At 35.8% G+C, this 20,253-nt stretch overlaps 1 protein-coding gene across 4 annotated transcripts in view; it reads left to right on the top strand.

Moving 5' to 3' along the window:
- PCDH9 (protocadherin 9) overlaps positions 1 to 20,253 on the top strand; it is a 681,911-nt gene that overhangs the window by 435,872 nt on the left and 225,786 nt on the right. For 2 of the 4 annotated variants that reach the window (XM_017815361.1, XM_017815359.1), the window contains one exon: positions 2,071 to 2,272. In XM_017815361.1, the coding sequence (XP_017670850.1) occupies positions 2,071 to 2,272 (202 nt within the window). Of the gene's footprint in view, positions 1 to 2,070; positions 2,273 to 3,200; positions 5,553 to 20,253 lie in introns of those variants that run through there. The other 2 variants (XM_017815363.1, XM_017815362.1) reach the window with 2 other exon arrangements.

Here is a 20,253-nt window from a genome sequence, read left to right as displayed (position 1 = left end):
AATGAAGGTAATCTCCTTTCCCCAGATCGTAGTGTAGCCTGGGGCAGGGAGGGGGGGGATGTCCCACCACAGTGCGCATCTTACTAATTTTACTAGCAACATAAATTCTTAGTTTGGAAAATCAGGTCTCTACATTTATATTTCTGAAAATAAATGCAGGAAGAGAAGGTTTTGAGTTGTGTAGTTAGCTATATTTCCATTTTGCTCATATTAAAGGGAAAGAACATGCTAATGACTAAAAAGATTGTTTAGGGTGGTAGTTCCAGAAGAAAAAGTTGTAAGAAAAAGTAACAAAGGGTGAGGTAAAAGTTGTTTTAGTGACATATAGAGTTAGGGTCTCTGTTGATGTAAATGAATACAGCCCAATGACTCAGAGGATCTATTTGGTTTGCTACATCTGGATTCTAATGCTAAAGCTAGAAAAGAAACTTAAAAGCCAAATACTAATTATAAAATCACAGCCAAGAGCAAATAGTATTACATTTATTTCTATACTGAATAACACAGTAATCCAAAGTTGACTTAATCAACTATATCCACCCAAGGGAGATGAATAAAAAGAAACCTAGTAGATGATATTCATCATCATATAAAATAGTAGTAATTACCATTAACAAATAGTTTTTAATAAGCAAACATACAGTTAGTACTACTAACTTGAGGTTTTTCTCATTAGAAGAAAAATTTAAAAAGAGGAAAAAAAAACAGGGGAGTTGGAACTGATACTTTTTCAGGATGGATACAAGGCACCTGATTTTAACTACTTTAAAAATTGTTAACTAGTGGAAGATACCTGTTGTAGTATCTTCCTGATGTTCCTTTCACTTCTGGCTCTATAGATAGAAATCTTGAATCATTAGCTTAGATATAACCTATAAGTTTCAGATTACTAATATTGATAGGAAGTAAGCACTAAACTAAACAGTTATTAAGCTTAAGGTAAACTTTGTAAATCTCTCCTTTATCCTAAACCAGTCTAACTAACCAGACCACTGAAGCTGCTGAAACTCATTTTTGTGGGAAGATGTGCTTAACTTAATTTAACCACTCTCTTGAGATACTCTTGAACTAGTTGTTTCCAATCCTTCAAAGATGTAGTGTTTTGATCCGTGAAGACCTGTAATATTCCTTTCATGAATCCAACAGTCACGCCTGCTAAACAATTTGCAGCGGTGTTTTCAGCTCTGAAGCTCTTGGGGAATCACTGTATCACTCTGTGGCTGCAATTCAAAAAGTCAGATTATTTCTCCAGATGACAGATGTTCAAAATCAATAGTGGTTAACTAATATAAGTGTACACTGCAGGATTTTTTTTTTCTTTGGAGATGACTGCAAGTTGTTTGGTTTTTTTAAGTTCAGGAAAATGTGTAATTCTGCCTCTCAATCACTATGTTCTTTTGAACAAAATATATGCTGTTTATTTTATTTCTCTTACTGAAGTGATAATTGTCTATTGTTATTGCATCCTGTGAGTCTTTGCTGACCACTGTGACTTCACAGATATATTATCAATCTAAATTATCCATTTTAGGTAGATAACTGGTATCAGATAAATATCCTTATAGATAGGTATTTATATATGCTGCTATTCCTGAAACATGACAACCATTTTTATGGGTTTGTTTAGCTTAGTGGACTTCTTCTTTTCCATTTAGAACAGATTTGAACCTCAGAAATATATACTTATTTCATTTTTGGATGCCATTTGTTTTTCATAACATAGTTTGCAACCATTTTTTCTTCTCAGAGAGAGCTTTTTTAAAATGTTTTTAAAATTATGAGAAATATACCTAATTTTCTACTGATCAATTTCTTATGAGAAGCATACTTCACTGATGAGCATGTATAGACATGAAATTTGGCTCTCCCATCTGCCATCTTCCAATCTAAAAGCAAGCCAAATGAAAAAAAATCCACAAACAAACAACAAGCAAACATGATAATAGTAACTGCCTCATAAGCATCGCTAGGGATCTATTTGTATGTCAAAAGTTTAAAAAAAAAACTAGTCAGGAGAACAGAACAGAAAAGAAGAGCACTAATCAGTGTGTCCTGTGCTCTTCTTTGTAGTCCCAGCGCCGTGTTACATTTCACCTCCCTGATGGCTCCCAGGAAAGCTGCAGTGACAGTGGTCTGGGAGACCACGAGCCAGTGGGTGGTGGAACCCTGATCTCACACCCTCTCCCTCTGGTTCAGCCGCAGGACGAATTCTACGACCAGGCTTCACCAGACAAGAGGACTGAAGCTGATGGCAATTCTGACCCCAACTCGGGTGAGTCACCATCACTGCTCCGCTTATCTGAGTTGCTTTGCTAACTTGGTTACATTCTTTTTCATACCTACGAGCTTTGCAATGGTAGAGATGTTTTTAAGCATGTGCATGAATATTTGGTCATGTTATCTCATAAGGATTGTTTGGAAAGAATGTAGTTTGCCTGAAGTAGCTCATATTGTAATTTAACTGCAGAACCAAAAATACACCCAGCGGAATAAACAGCTTCGTACTAATTGCACAGTAAGTAAGAACAGCTCCGGAGAAGGATGTCCTACAAGGTAGCAAGTTTTTGTTCATGTTCGTAGTGTTGATGCTATTTAACTTTCTACTTTGTTTTCGGAAAGGAATTCTAAATATCAATTTAAAGAGCAGGGCCATGGAGATTGCACTAACATAGAAAACAGTAAATCAGTGAAGCACTGAAAAATTTAAAGAATCCACATTTCTGTAACACACAATTACCCCTTCTAATAGCAAGAATCACAGGGTTTCTTTGTTAGGTTGGAATGGCATGATGTTCTGTTTTTTGGAACTGTTGGATATGTGTTTTTGTACAAGTACTAAAGATGTGCAGTTTGTTTAATTTGGGAATTTCTGCTGTTCGTCTTTCCTTCTCTATAATACGTTTTCATTATTGCTGTGTTTTTGTGACAGTCAACACTTAAAAGTGAAACAATGTTTTAACCAATATGTGACTACTATTTTGACATTGGAATGTGGAATGTGGAGACTTGGAGATACTGAAAACAGGGAGGGGGCAACAGTACTGCCCTTAAGCCTCTTGTTCTCTGTCTAGAATGTGGACACAAAGGTTAAAAGTCTTATCTGTGCTCTTGGAAGGTAATTGAACTTGAGTTCTCTTGCATCCCAGGAGTATAGAAATAAGAACTAGTTTCTGTCTTTGGCATTTCTCCCTTTTGTATAGATGATTAAGTTGTCACTGGGCCTGTACAAACCAGGAAAGAAGGTGTCCTTGGGATCTGATGAACAATATTAAGGTCCATCTTCTCATTTGGGCAGAGCTGGATCTGAATTATGCATTTACATCATGGCAGATGAGAACGTGAACTGCGGAATATTGACTTTGGAAATATTTTTCTCATATTTTTATGGGAAGACCAAGAGATTGTGTTGGATGAAACCTGCAAAGAAACATTTTGAAATGCTTTACTGTCTGAGAATTGCATTCTGGTTTATTTTCCCCTATTATCTTTTTCCTTTTCTTTTTTTCCCTGGATACGACACCTGCATATTATTTTCTTTACCAAAACAGAAATGTTGTTGGAACTATGATCTCAAACCCTTAATCTGTAGAAATACAAGGAATGATAAAAGAATAGCAACTATGAATGGATCGACTCTGGAGCAAGAATGTATGTCTGCTTAAGCAAGTGAAGAGCTTAAGTGGAATTATCCAGTTAATTCTCTGACCATGTATGAGACTTGTGAAAGATTTAACAAGATCAGAGAGGAGTTTTCAGGCAGCATTGAGTGTTGCCACTGTCACATTAGCTTCACCGACTCTGAATTGCGCATCTCTTCAAAACGCGGCATAAAAATCCTCCAGGACAGTTAGGAAAAAAGGACTTAGTAAACTTCATAGCAAGTTATTAAAAAGGTGGTTTTGGAAATTTTTGTTAAGCACATCGTGCAAACATAGTATATTAATCATGATCAACTTTTCATGCCTAATATAGATGCTAATAGATGATTAGTCAGAATAAGTGTTCTTAAAAGCTATATGAAAAGTTTTAATATATCTGTGGTTACACCTGGTTTAGCCTTAGGGATGCTAAATTCCTGTCAAATTTATGAAGATCTAACCATCAAGCTGTAGTGATGATTAGTGAAGTATTAAAGTATAGAATTTTTGCCTTTTATCAGAAATTGAAATAATGCATTCCATATCTCAAAAAATCTCACAAACGAGGAAGGGAATGATATGGTCATTACTGTGACAGAAATCATCCTAGGAAAACCCAGTCCAGGATTGGAGTGATGGCACTCATTAGGTGGATTTGACTTTTATATCCTATTCAGTATCAAGCTGTTGCCTAGGCATTGTGTCAAAAGTTATTTTGCTACTGGATGCACAAGTTTTTGGATGAGATGTGAAATGGAGTTTAAAGTAGTTTATGGTCATTGAAGATCCTGTGGCAATTTTCAGAAGAGAAAAATGCTGTCTGGTGTTGGGCAAAGTTACTTTGTGGGTTTTTACATGCATTCATAGTTAAAATAACCGGTGTAATATCATTTGAACATTGTATTCTTTGACACTGCTTAGCTGAATTTCTAGTTTTATTGCAGTGAAATGTTCAATAGTTGTATTTAACTGTAGAGGTAGTTTCATTTCAGTGGCTGTTTAAGGAATTGCTGTTTATGAAAATACTTGGGTTATTCTAAGGTAAAATATACAACTATACAGTAAGGAAAAAATCATAGTGAAGAGACATAGTATTACCATGTACATGTACTGCTACCAATTTTAGATAAATGTTGCAGAACAATATTTCTATTTTAAATACTTCAACTGAAGAGAAAGAACAGTGTTTATGGGAATGTTTGCTGATGACCTCTACAAAAAAATACAGATTTGTTCCACTGTATTTCTATGAAAGTTAATTCTAGGTAAAAGTTTGCTTCAGCTCATGAGAATGTGATGTTAATCTTGATAGTAAAGTCCTTGTCTCATGCTGAGAGCAATTTTGGTTAATGGCTTTAATGCTCAGTGAATTGTGTGGGTTATTATTGTACACTGTGAATTTACATGAATAAAAATGCAGCCGTTGTTTCTCAGTATTAATACGTTGCTATTTTAATAGACCAGGACCCAGGTCTTCAAAACCTGAAATATGGGAAGGGGGAAATGAGCTAAAAGTCTTGCTAACTTGCTAAACAAAGATATGAGAAAACTTACTCTTATATTTGCTTGCAGTCATCAGCTTCTACAGAGACACAAGTAGAATTACATGATTTAATGAAATAAACGTGCACAGTGAGAGTACATTTATCTAGCTAATCTGAAAACAGAAATCTCTCACACCGGGGGAAACTGAAAAGAAGAGAGAAGGCAAATACTAGCACTGTCAGTCCCACACTGTCACTGTGGTTATGAGGAAAAGGCAACAAGATAGAAATATGAAGTCCTTTATAATGATATGTAAGCCCAAGTTTGGTTTGCATTACTCAAACCTGTCTTCTTTATTTAGAGTCTTTTATTTTAACTTGAGGGTTATATTTATTTTACTAAGATATGTTGTCCATTTCACTATTGTTAATTGATCAGTATTTATTGATAGTCAGAGGAGTATGATGTTAACCTGTCAATTGCAGCTCCCTTATATTTCATGTTTGTCTCAATTGCAACTTGATACGCTTGATTCCTATAAAGAGTAAAGGAAGATATTCCAAAGATCTGTCATCTGAGTCAAGTTCTTTACCTTTTAGTATATCAGATAAGAATGTAGAAAACATTCCAGTTCCTTTAGGGTCTTAAAAAAAAAAAATCTGTATAAAATAGTATTTAGTTCTACTGCTTTATAGCATCTCTTATTACCAAAATTTTTGCTTTTTAGTAGTTTTAAATGTGCGTATCAGCAAGTACACTTTTAACACAAACATCTTTATCATCAGTTCCATTAAAAGTGTACAGCTCTCTGATGTATTTTGAAGTGAATTATTTCTTCAGTAATCACTCTAAAGAAAACTATTTTTGTTTGCCAGCAGTCAGGTGCTGAAAGCTGTTTTTCATTACTACAAGTGTGTTTTTCATCAATGTGAAAAAACAACCCACTCTATTAGTGAAGAATTCTTCTTTCTCTGTGGTTTAGTAAAGGTTGTCAGGGACTTAAATTTAGACTGGAATTGTTAACATATCTAAGGGTTTCACGTGGCAAAGCTGTGCAGTAGAACTGTATGAAGGAAAAATGTGCCTCCTAGTGTATAAAAGGAGAAAAAAGCACTCATGTAAATGCTTGATAAATCAAATTTTGATAGCTGCAAGCTGTGGATGTGATTCATTTTTCTTCAAAGAGATAAAGAGGAATAGCATATATTTAGTGGAGTGTTAGAACTGCTCTAGGGAGAAAGCCTACTATACACTGTGGATCAATCTATGCAATGATTCCAATGGTTTAAAACCAGACAGAAATATAATATTTATGTCTTCTGATACATGTTTATGAAGTTAAGTAAATGCTTGCCTAATTTCTACACCTCATTAATAAGTAGTATCAATATATGTTACATAACACAAAGTGATAGCTTTATAAAATCAAGAAGCTGTAGAAAAATTGTAAATCATTGTTTTGAAGGTCATCCTTTTTATTTAGTAAAATTAAACAGAATATTCTGTTCTGTCCTATGTTTTTAATTACAGCTTCCAAAGCAATTCCATGTTCTTAGGAGTAATGTTATAATGCTGTCTTTCAATAATAATGTTTGTGGATAGCTTTTTTATTTTCAGTATAGTAAAAATTGTGTGGTTAAATTTGCCTGGTAAATACCTGAGTTCCCACTTTTTAATAAAACTAATACTATGGCAGTTTAGTCAAGTGATGTCAGGGGTATTAAATCATACTCTAATTCCAGTAATAAATAGAAATATCTCTGTGGCAGTGGTTTAATTATGATTAAGGTTCAGAGTCATGGCAAGACTGTCTTGTATTACACTTGGTCATATGATAGTGTCCCATGTGGAGAAGCTAAGCCTTTCATGCAAAGAGCTTTGGTTTTACAGTGTCACTATCATTACACCCAGTGGGTGATGATGGTTTAACCTTGTGAGCGTACCCTCTGCTTAATCCTGTCTTTCATTTTGCTGCCTGAAAAGTTTCTTATTTGGCAATACTGGAGTAGTCCATAGCTGAACATCCTAAGGTGTAGAAAGAAATGGTACTCTGTTAATGCTTAGGTCCACAGTTATTATTGTGTTTTCATAATATGAGAGTATGTGAACTAAAATAGGAACACTTGCCTTTGAGTCATATCCTCCATTTCATTAAACACAAGTTCATACTTTACACAGAATCTAACACTGTCACATTTAGCTACAGGCAAGCAGATTAAGAAAAACTGGAGTCAAATTGGTGAATTAGCCTAAAAAAGAGCTATAAAATAGTCTGAAGTCTGAATTCAATCTTAGCTATTTCTTTAAAAAAATAAATAAAATCTGAGAGACATAAGAAGTATTGCCATCTCTTTACATCTCTTTGCTACCTCATCACAGTGAGGATTTTAAAATTGTCTTGGTTTAGAAAAGCCACTGTGTTACATCTGTTCCTATTCTATTCTCTTTTCCTCCATACAAAAAAGCCAATTGGAGTGTAAATCTGGATGCCATAGCCATTGAATGGGCAGTGAAAGAAGAACTTGTCCCATCACTTCTTCAGGAGGAACACCTAACATGTCTGAACTTCCTGACTGCTGCTGTCATCCGAGATGAGAACTTGCAGGTCCTCAGGAGTGAGTTCAAAAGGCTAGATGGGGCAAGGGGACTATTAGAAGGGTTAGAGGATTAAAGGAAGGGGAAGGTTGCACATTAGACAAAAGCTGGTGCCTTTGGCTGCCATCACTGTTGATATGTAGGACAGATGTTTTTGCCAGTGCTGCAGGTTAAAACAAAAGAATGATTTAAGAAATTAAGAGTTATTTTTCTCCTATAAGGATTTTCTTCTCACAAGGATTTTCTTCTTATAACAGTAAGACCAGGTCTACTGCAAAGATTCACAGATGTTTTTAGGTTTCAAAGTGCTATCATTATCTAGTCAAACCTCTGCCATAGCACAGTGCTTAGGATTTCACACAACTTTTCTTAAATAAAACTGGTGTTTTAAAACAGTCCAGTGATTTATTTCCACTGGTATTTAATTACATGTTTTACATGGGTTTACATGACAAGGTTGTGGGGAGGGGCGATGCAGAGATTGCTCCTATGAGAAGAGACCAGAGGCTGCCAGTCAGAGCCAGTTCCTGGTGGCTCTAAACCTGACCCACTGCTGCCCAAAGCTGCACAGCTGCTAAGAGGAAAGAGTAAGAAAAATGTGAGAGAAACAAACCTGCAGACGCTAAGGTCAATGAGGAAGGAAGGAGAGAGTGTGCTTCAAGTACCAAAGAGATTCCCTCACAGCATGTGGAGAAGACCACTGTGTACCCAGCAACCCATGGAGGACCCCACCCCAGAGAAGGTGGGTATGCCCTAAAGGAAGTCCATGAAGAGCACTTGCAGGAGCAGGAACTGTGGCCCCTGGGGAACCCACTCTGGAGTAGTCTGTCCTTGAGGGCTTGTACCCCATGGAAGGAACCCATGCTGAAGCAGGTAATCAAGGACTGTATTCCTTGGAAGGGACCCCATGTTGGAACAGGGGAAGAGTATGATGAGGAAGGAGCAGCAGATACAAGTTTTTTTGACTGACTGCAACTCCTCTTCCACGTCCCTCTGCAGCATTCACTGGCCTTGGCAGGGGCAAGCTGGGTAGGAGTCAGAAGAGGAGGGTATGAAAGAGTGAATTTGAGCCTGGGAAGAAGGAAGGGGTGGAGAGGGGGGGAAGGGGTTTTTAATTTTTATTTTTTTTTTATTTCTCACAATCCTACTCGATTTTTTATTGTTAATTAATCTCCCCCAGGTTGAGTCAGTTCTGTCAGTGATGTTAACTGGTGAGTGTCATTATCTCAACCCATAAACTTTTCCATCTCATTTTCTTCCTCTGTTTTGCCGAGAACAAGGAGTGACAGAGGAGCTTGGTTGAGTATTAAAAAGCACCAGAGTATTAAAGTTGGTTTAATATTCCCAAAGCATTTATCTTCAGTTTTTAGCTCTTGTCTGTGTGACTGTACCACCCTTTATCAACATGAAATCTGTGACTTTCAGAAGTGCATGGATATTTTGAGGGCCAAGAGACTGGTTTGATTAGTATGGCCTCCTGCACAATACAGGTCAGAAATCTTAGTCAATAACATATAAAAACATGTGCCTTCTGCTGGTGTCTACACAATATGTTTCAGAATGATTCCTTGATTTAATGATCTTCAGTGACAGAGGAAATAGTATTATATTCCTTATTGACTTCAACTGAATCAGCTTTTGACCTTTTATTTGGTAAAGGGGGTGTTTGGTGTCCATAGTTCAAACATGGTGCTCAAGTCTTCTTGAACCTGTAATAAACTGATTAATGCTTTGTAGTATTTTGAATGTTGCAACATTTGTGTCTGTTTTTAATATGGATCCCATATCTGTACAGCACAAAAAACCCCCACAAAAAAAAACAAAAAAACAAAAGCTAGTCATAAGTTTCAAGTTAAATATTCACAATAAGAAAAAATAAAATGTCTTCCAAATTGCAGGCTTTTAAAATCAGTTTTTCTCTTTATCCATAATTTTTCTGACCTGAGTAGGTTCTTTTCCATGCCTCATAAACATGCTGTTTTACCATACTTTTTAGCAGTAGAATGGTAACAGATTCTTCTATTTTTGAAAGACTTTCCATAGGAAATTAAAGTAAAAAGCACAACCGAATAAATATATCTTTAATCATGATGAAATATATTAGAAATATATTAGTAGTTTAGGTGCTCTATCAGCTAACTGTGTTTGAGACAATGTGACTTTTAAAGGTGTGATAGTGTTATTATGGCAGCAATATTTGTCTTATATTTTTGAGGTTGCATTTTCTGAAATTCAATGAAGGTTATTGTTGCCAGCTTTGGCTCTTTTTTACCTTGATACTAAGATTAATTTTCTGATGTTTCACATTCTCTTATTAATGGAATCTTGGCAGTGTAAGTCCTATTCACAGTGGCAAGTTGATTAGAAGAAAGATTATAGTTGTGAAAATAAAGGTGTTGAATTTAGCATGGCATTGTTAATTTCAGCATTCAAGTGGTTCCAATTTTTAAGTAGAATTAGAATTCTTGATGGTTACAATGAGAAGAATAACTCCATGCAGGAGGAATAACCCCATTGCACCAGCACAGACTTGGGCCTGACAACTAGAAAACAGCTTTGCAGTAAAAGAACTGGGAGTCCTGGGGGAGAGCAAATTGACATGAGCCAGAAGGCACCCTTTAAGAAAAGAAACCAACCTCCTGAACTGCATTAGGAAGGGTGTTGCCAGCAAGTTGATGTAAATGATCTTTTCCCTCTCCTCAACATTCGTGAGACACATTTGAAGTGCAAAGTCCAGTGCTGGTTTTTCCGGTATGGAAGGGAAATGGAAATATGGATTGAGTCCAGCAAAAGTCCACAAAGATTATTAAGGTATTAGAGCATCTGTTACATGGGGAGATGCTGAGAAAACTGTGACTGTTCATCCCAGAGAAGGGAAGGCTTAGGAAGGATCTTATTAATGTGTGCAAATACCTTATGTGGTGGGGGAAGGAGAGCAGAGAGAGAGCCAGACTCTTCTCAGTGGTATACCAAATTAAAGAAGGGACACTGGGCACAAACTGAAATACAGAGAAATTTTCTTTAAACATAAGGAAAAAAAACCCCTCATTTTCTTACTGTCAGGACAATAGAACTCTGCACCAGGTTTCCCAGAGAGATTGTGGAGTCTCCATGTTTGGGTATTTTGAAAGTCAAACTGAATGTGATTCTAGTTGACCCTGATTTGAGCAGATAGGTTGGACTAAAACAATCGCCAGACTTCCCTTCCAATCTCAATTATTCTATGATTCTGCAATCCTATAAGTTAATTAAATTTGTCTTGTATAGATTGTGCAATACAGATGTGAAGAAAGAGGAAAGAAAAATGTGTGTTCTCTAAAGTAAATGAATTATAAACTTGTAAATTCTTGGTAGGGTACACAGTATAGAAACCAAACATAAATATGTACAATCCAAGTTACTGGTATCTGTTCCAGTTGCCTAAAAATAACAATGAAGAGCCATTTGTGATACCATAGGGTATTCAGTACACCCACATCTGGCATATGTTCCTCAGGATCTATTTTCTAGGGAATACCAGGCAGGGTAATGAAAAGCTGCAGCAAAATTGCTCAAATTGCACCAAAAGCAGTTATAAGACAGCTATATTGAGACTCTATATCAATACTAGTTAGCTTAAATGCTCTCCACCATGGTAGGCTTCAGAAGAACATAAGCAAAAAAGACCAATGGTCTGTCTAGCCTCATACTCTGTACTGGCAGTGGAAGAAGTTATATACAAAAGGCACTTCAGCTCCTGAGGCTGCATTGGTCAAGTAAATTTTGTAAAGTGCCTCTATCCCACCACAGGTTATGAATGAAGGCTGTAGGAAATAATCAAGTGATGCCTGTGTTAGTTCCAGAAATTAATTATGAACTCAGCTCCATATTATATACTCCTGAATGTGCATACTTGCATGTAGAGATCTAAAACTTCATCCTAAGTGCCTAAGCTCCCTTTTTATTTTATTGAGCATAAGAGCTTTCATTTAATCTTAAAGCAGGTACCTAAAACAGGTTGGCTAAATTTCACTTTAGAGTCCATTTACCATATTTCTATTGAGTATACTAGGAGCTCAAACACCAAATTCACATATAGGCATTTGGAATGGAAATTAGCTCCAGAATGTAGATGTATAGGGCTCAAATAATTTGCTATACATAGGCATTTGGTGCTACTTTAAGTACCTTGATATTACCTACTTCTTGTTAATTGCACTCCCTTCTTTCCTGCTTGACATCCACATGCAAATATCTTGGGTACCTGGGATGTTTCTAAACTGGCATTGCATGCTAATAGTTAAGCAGGAGAAGTGAATTTTAGGCTGTGATGTATCTATGACTCATTCAGATGTGAATTGTAGGTAGATGGGAATTAGTGTGAGTTCCAGGTGTAGGGAGTGGAGACCTAGTCAGTATCATAATTGAGTCTAGAGACCCATTCAGTTACTAAACATACGTCTAATTTAATGTGAGAGGCGTGGTTTTCCAGACTATATTGACCACATTGTATGTAGAGGAAGCTTAGACATCGAAATTTAGCTGATTCCAAGAAATCTAACCTTTTGTGTGAGATGAATCTCAGCTGTTCTTGTTGCTAAGAAAATACTCATATCTTTTACAAGATTTATAAGGCTTTCTTACCTATCTGCACATAACATTTTTCAAAGGAAATTTTAAATTTTGTGCCTCATTTCTTACGGTTCTAATTGAATAAAAATACCAGTTACATACCTTCCTCTTCCTCCTTTTTTTTTTTGGTAGAACTGAAGTTAAAACATCTTCTCTTTTTAAAGCACAGTTTGAAAGAAAGACTTCTAATAATGTTTCCATTCTCTAATCAGTTTTTCTTCCTTCAAACAACACCAAATATTTCTGGTAAATAGTGTAAGTCTCATGACATTTTGAAAATTAGCATGTCTTGAAGTGAAGATGTTGCATTTTGACTGTCTCTTAAGAATGCCTATATGGGACATTCATGGGATCTTGCAATCCTTCCTTAAAACAAATAACTAGATAAGCTTTTGCTTTCCAGGAAGGAAATCTAGTCCTTTGGTAGAAAAAATGTGTTATCTTAAGAAATATCCTTATACATCAGTGTCTTCAGGTTTGACCTAGTCTTGTCAAGAGACTAGCTGTTCATTTTGTTCATTATGCTTATTTTATAGCTTTATCTTTTTTTTCTCAGATTTTATGTTTGCTTCCCCCCCCCCTTCCCCTGGAGAAATCCATGCATAAGAAGGGAGGTTCCCAGAACAAGATTTGAAAATTATGTTATATAGGTAATGAATATTCTTTTTTCTTTCAAATATTTGTCTTCCCAAGGAATGCTTCATGTTTTCATGCGTACACTTGATCTGTTTGTTTTCATCAGGAGAAGAGGAAGGAAAGATGAATTAAATTGGAAACAAATAAGGAATTATATTTATAGTCTAAAACAAACATAAGTAAACCTTCTAGAAATAGGACTAAGAATTGAATATTTTCATAGCCTAAGCTTTACCCCCTTTCATACTGATCCAGGTAAATACATGTTAAAAGAATATAAGTAGGGAGAATGAATATAATAATAGAATACTTATTTTTTTCACTGTGCATAGCATGTTAAATTTATTTATTCTTTGGTTGCAAGGTGAAGGCATGCCTTCTAGAGAGAATTCATCCAGATGCAGTAGCATCATAAGCAACCCAATTTAGGACATATTTACCTTTGACAAGGAAAGGGAATTATGTACAAAGTCTTTTCCAAAACATTCCAAAACTTTGGGCTTTTTCCCATATGCAAACAAACAAATAGATAAAGACATAAATAAATCTTTAAGTCTTCAAGAAGGTCTGAAAATTTTGAAGCTTCAGCAAAAATCTTTTCAATATAAAACCCATGCTGCATTAGCACAAAAAAAAGTTTATTTAGTAACATCTAGTCACCTTTGGGAGAAAGTAGAAAAATATTTTCTTGTGTATACCTATATATTATTTTTACACAATCAGTGTGTTCATAGGTACATGATGAAGTATTACACAGCACAATAGGAACAGATCTGGATGTGAAGCAGCTGGTACTAAGAACACACTTTGCTGTGTACACTCCTGTGGCAGTTCCTCTGGACTTCTGTGGTCTCATGGACTGCACGCCCTTGGTTACTGAGCAATAATTCTGGTTTCATTCCAGAGGTGACTAGGTGATTCATGTCAGAAGTAAACTCCTGCAAAATAATATTTTTTTTTTGTCTATGAGATAACTCACCTATCATTTTAAAGAAATCTACATTACTGAACTGCCATCAAAATGCTGCATGCTCAAATATTCTCAGCATACTTGTGGTGATTTTAAAGTTCATTTGAAAACCACTCAAAAATGTCATTTTCACTACAAGACTTGAAATTAAATTCTATGTGCCCACCATTTAGGAGAAGGATTCTTTTTGCTCACTTCGTGACGTCCTCAATTCCTCTTTTAGATTAGATCTGCTTTGTCTTCAAGATCTAAAGAAACAGTTTAAGTTCATTGAGAAAGATTGAATAACTTCTTTTACTTTATACTTACAGTACTGAAGTGTTTCATTGCATAGCTACCCTTATTAAATAATGTCACAGAGCTTACTAGTGAAGACATACTCTTATATCAAGCTAAAGCATCAGTTATAAATGATTCATCCATCTAAAAGAACTGGGAAAAAATAAAAACCTTCTCAACTTTATGATAATTGCATAGTTTATAATCCAAGAGCCTAATGGTATGCATGTTTATCACTTTGCTCATCCTTCGTTTTTGCTTATGTAAAATATATATATTTATCACATGACTGACACAAGAGTCTGATGGAATAATTGACCAGTTTTGATGTTTAGCTTTTACTGAATATTAACAAATTGTTGAAGAGCAGTGGTCAATTACTGAATTTAAGGCAAAGCAATTTATTAGTCAAAACATTTTAAGTTGTTGCCATTTAAAATGTACTTAAAATATGCAAGCGCATATTTCAATGTTTCCAAAGACTTACACTTTAATACAGCAAAGGCATACAAAATACATTTCATTTTTGCTGGAGAAGTCAGTACGATTTGGGTGTTTTGAGGTCTTCTTCTTTGTTTAAATATATTGATTTTGCAAAACTGTAACAAAAGAGGTTGGTTTTAGTTAGTAGTGTTAATGCAAGTCCCTTTAAAACTGGGCACTTAGAGTCATTGCAAGAGTGAATATGATCTGGCAAGTGCAGCACAGTCATTAGCTAATGGATTGTAGCTACAGTCTTTCAATAAAAATGTGTAGGTGGTTCGTAGCACTGTAGTGTTACCAGTAATTTTAAAGTCATTTGTAGGTTAGCTTGCGAAGTTAAAAGTGTAATCAAAAATTTCCCTGCACTGCTGCCTTTTTCAGCTGATTTAAGTGCAGATTCCTTGGATCATTTGGAAGAGGAACTAAATGACTCAAAAATAATCACCCACACCACAGTGGATGAGTTATTGGAATGATAGTTTTACAGTGGGGGTTTTTTTTGTGAGAAATTAAAGGAGTAGTGTAAGTTAGTTGCTTTGTGCTATTACTCCAGGTCTTAATATTTTTATTATATACTGCAAATACTTATTCTTCATTATTACTTCACTATGAATGGAAATCATATCTTTCTAGTTGTAAATAGGCACTTAGTAATATGAATCCCTATTGCACAAGCAGCTACACTGTTTGCAGACATATTAATAATACATTTTGCAGAAGACTGAAAATATCTAACATATGGTATAGATGAATATAGGTCACTGTGACAGCTGTAACAGATAAATATATGCATATCTATGCATATAGACATGCATAGATATAACACATTCAGCTAGGGTACAGAGATGTTCAGATAATCTAGATGTTTACTAATGCTACTGACCTTTGTCTATGCAACTTCCCCTCAGCATTTAAAGAGATAGTATGACTAGATGGACATTGTTAAAAATAAGCTGTTGCATCAGTGGCTATGTTCTGTTGATACTCTGCAGTTTAATCAGACTCTTAAGGTCACATTCCCAGGAAATTCTAGCTAGGAGCCTTTGCTCACATGCTCTGTTTCTGAATATGTGGTCTGCTGTGTTAGGCATAGGATACCTGTTCTGTTCATCTTTAACAGACCTAACTAAAATAGTCTCTTTAGGGCCATGAAGATGGTGAAGGGTCTAGAAGGAATATGGATATATGAAGAGTGACTGAGGTCACTCGATTTTTTCAGCCTGTAGAAGAAAATATGGAGGGGAGACCTCATTGCAGTCTACAACTTCCTTGTGAGGGCAAGCAGAGGGAACAGCATAAATCTCGAACAGTCTCCCCAGGGAAGTGGTCACAGCACCAAACCCGCCAGAGTTCAAGAAGCATTTGGACAATACTCTGAGGCACATGGAAGAGGTCCTGCAAAAAGAAGGGAATAGGCTGAAAAAAGACAACTTTAGAGACACTTGTGAGTTTATCCATGTTATTTTGCAAACGATGACAATTTTTTTTGATTATAAAAAAAAATTACACTTTGAATGAAGTTTACTTAAACAAAAAATACTGAAGAATCCTAGAATGGCCAAACAGTAAATTGCTTTGCATGCTTTATGGACTTTTTGGACTGAAGGGTGATCCACAAGAACACTCATGAATTAAAAATCATCTTTATAAGAGCACAATAAAAGTTAAAGAACCTTTTAAGAATTAACAATTTTGGAAGACATCTTAGTACAAAAGAGACACATTGTCCACAGTCTTTAATTTTTGGAGGAACATTTTCTGTGGCCTTTTAAAAGTGTGTATTTCTCTCTTTCTTGCTTGGTTGACAAAAAGTGTATTCTACTCTTGTCTAATTTAATTAATTTATTTAGTTAGTTAGTGGTTTGTTTGTTTGTTTATTTATTACCCTGAAAGAATAAATCCTGATAGCACTTTATGTTGATGTGTATCCATATCTCATGTCTTTCATTGAGAAATCATGCATTTTTTCAGTGGGGGAGGTTCAGAAATAACTGCTGATAATGCCTGCTTTGTTGGACGAGTGTAGGGAAAGAAAAGAAGAGAAATTAGACTGGTGTTATTGGAGCAGCAGAGAAAGGAATGGCTTGGAAGATGTCAGGTAAACTGCCAGATGAATAGATTATGCACAATAGCATAGACGTGAATGAAAAAACAGAGGGCTGTGGAATTGACATCAGTATAGGTAATTCTTTCATGTACATTGAAACATATTGGAACACCTCCGTGATGCTCAAAAGTTAGAAAGCTCTTTTATTTATGGCTCAAAAATGTCCATGAATCATTCTGTCAGCTGAACAAACTTGAAGGGAAGAATGCCTCTTCTCAGAATACTGTGAAAGACCAGAACAAACTGGAAAACAACCAAAATTGAGATAGAGAGTTCTTAGCTGGGGGGAAATATGAGTGCCACGTTGCTTAATTCAGCTTCCTTCCTTTTGGTGTTTTCCAATGTTTGCCTATTACAAGATGCCAACCTACTCAGTGTTGTATTTTGGTAGAATGTATATGACATCTCATAAATCTGACAGGACACTGACAGCAGTGTTCTACTTTTCTACTCTGTTTGCCCATTAAAATCTGTATAATTAGGTCAAGGCTGTGAAAAGGGGAGTACCTTAGACTAGGCAATGGTGTTATCATATAACACTGACCTCCAAAATGTACTGGAAAAAATATTTGCGTATTACACATTTCTGCTAACACTAATAGCAGAATAAGAACAGGTTTTTGGTGGTTTTTGTTTTCCTTTTCTTTTTTATATCATATATGGATGGCATTGGTTTCTCAAATGTGTATGATTCTTATATATTCTGTTCAGTGCATCTGAAATTGAAATATGTGATATGCATGTCTTTAACATGTCAGGCATAGAAGAGTATATTTGGTCTTGGTAAAAAGATGTCAAAATACTGTTTTGCTGTTGAGTTTTTTACAACTAAATTTGGAGTATATTGCACTTTAGCCAGATTAAATTACTGGATCATTTAAATTATTTTACTAGATGAAAAAATTTAAATCTCTTTTTCACCGGAGCACATAAGTGACTTAAACTGGGGTATAGCGTCTACCTAACTCATTAGCACTGGTTTTGTTTTGATGGAGTTTATTCCACAGCTTTGATCATTTAAATTAACCAGTCACAGTCAAAAATGGTCGATCAATGCAGTTAAGTGTATGTCTCCAGATGATACTTCTGTAAAGTCTCAGTTATAAATAGCCAAGAGAGGACCTCTTAGAAAACAAAACAAAAACCCAAACTAAAATAAATAATTGGAAATAAACTACTTTCTGTATCTGAACATAATCTGATAATCTGCCTTCTGAAAGGTTTGTCAAACTGAGCTATTTATGTATCAGAGGGTCAAACTGCAAGCAACTTGAAAAAAGTATTTTCTACTCTAAGGGTTGTGCCCCATAATAGAAACTGAAGGAGAAAAAAAAGCAATGATTTTCAGTGTTAGAGTTTTGTTTGTTTGTTTGTTTGATTGATTGTTTGTTTGTTTTTAAAGGTGCTTTTCTGGCAAGACATTTGAGAAGAATTGTCCTTAATTATCATTGTAAGCATATTTGTTTGATGATCAGAAATAAAATTGACTAGCATAGAGATCTAAACTTCCAGCCTCTGTGCACAGACTTACATAGATTGTCCTCCTTAGACAACAAAAATGGATTAAGGAAGTACCAGAATGATCAGCTAATTATGAAGCCCTTGGTTATTTCTAGATCTGTTTTACATAGTAGGTTCTTTAATAAACTCTACTAATCCAATAATTTATATTCAGCCATTCAAAGTGTAATACAGAATGAATACCTTATCTATTGTCATCTGTTGTTTGCTCAAATCTTTTCATGTGCCTCTTACCAAACTTTGCCATTTAATGCCCTTTCAACTCTTCCCAAATAACAATTCATAAGGGTAAAGAAGACCCACCAGTTTTATCTTCATTAGTATGTTACGTGGTAAACAAATTTGGCATGCAAGAATTTCTCTGCATTAAGATTAATTCAATCATTAGACTAATGTTTGCTGCTCTACAAATACCCATTTCAACCTATTGAATTTATTATCTAATATCTGTGGGCACTGTGATTAGCGGTTTTGCTCATTATTACTCTGAACCTGCTAAATAAATCATGGCCTTAAATTGTTAGTGTGATTGTTCCGTGAACTTCTCTTAACCTTTCTGGCTCAAGTGTTTCAATTTGATTTTAAAAAGATAAATATTTCCTTTTTTGCATTTAATCCTGACTGTAAATCAGAACAAGATATGAAAAATTCTCTACAACTACAGAGAAAGAGTCTCTGTCCCGTCCCATTACTCAGCCTGGCTATATGCAAGGAAACAGGAGTGTACATTTTTATTTTGCTAAATACTCATATTTTTCAACCTAATATTTTTACTATCCCAACCTTTTTTTTTTTTTCTTTTTTAATATATAAGATGTGGTTTTCCAGGATTATATAGACAAGTATTGGGTGTAGGTGCCCCATCTCTGTCGGTGGGGTCTGCAGAGTGGGCTCTGTGAGGAGCAGCTGGGGCTGCCCCATGCTGGACACAGCCAGTGCCAGCTATCTCCAACCCACCCACTGCAGGGCATGGCTGAGCCCTGCAGCTAAGGGGGTGGCATTTTGGGGATAATATACTTAAGAAAGGGTAAAAAGTGTTTCCTGGCAGTGAGAAGTAAAGAAAAATGTGAGAAACATCCCAGCAGACAGCCAGGTCAGTGAAGGAGGGGGAGGAGGTGCTCCACACGTGGGAGCAGAGATTCCTCTGCTGCTCTGAAGAAGGGGAAACCAGAGCAAGTGTATCCACACGTCAGGAATGAGGGAGTGAAACTGAGTCTCAAAAAAGGGGAGAGTAAGTGGAAGGTGTTGGTTTACTCTTTTTTTATTTTGTTTTTCACCCAACTCTAGCTTAATTGACAACAAATTAAGTTTTCCCAAAGTTATGCCCATTTTGCCTACGGCGGTAATTGGTAATCACTCATCTCTGTCTCAACCCACAAGTGTTTTTGTCTTACTTTATCTCCTGTCCTACTGAGGAGGAGGAGTAAGAGAGAGCCTGGTTGGGCATCCAGCAGCAAGGCAAGGCCAACCCACCATAAGTAGCAGTTTAAACCAGTTGCCTAGGAAAATAGCATCAGACTTTAGAAAGAAATATTACTCAATAGATGCTCATCTTTACTAGTGAAATCTCAATTATGGTTATGGCTAGTTTTTAATCAATCCTATATTCTTTTACTTTCTACATTTCCAGTCTCAGTTTCTATTTTATCTTCCTGAGTCTTCTCTAGTCTATTTAGTCCGTGCTTGCATATAAGAGAAATTTGTCAGATACTAACTCTGTGACATTGCCATACAGATATAAGTGAGGAATTTTGGCAGAAGATGTCATAACTCTTCTTCATTATGCATAATGAAGTTTTGAAAAACTAATGATGTTTTGAATGTATATATATTTGCATTTCAGAGAAGGATCCTGTCAAGTCACTGTGGAACTCTCCTAAGTATAAAGTTTCAGAACAGGACTTGTGCTGAAAGAAATACAATTCTCC

Source organism: Lepidothrix coronata, unplaced genomic scaffold (assembly GCF_001604755.1).
Source record: "Lepidothrix coronata isolate B3197 unplaced genomic scaffold, Lepidothrix_coronata-1.0 Scaffold50, whole genome shotgun sequence".
Taxonomy (NCBI): Eukaryota; Metazoa; Chordata; class Aves; order Passeriformes; family Pipridae; genus Lepidothrix; species Lepidothrix coronata.
This window is presented reverse-complemented; position numbering and strand designations above follow the sequence as displayed.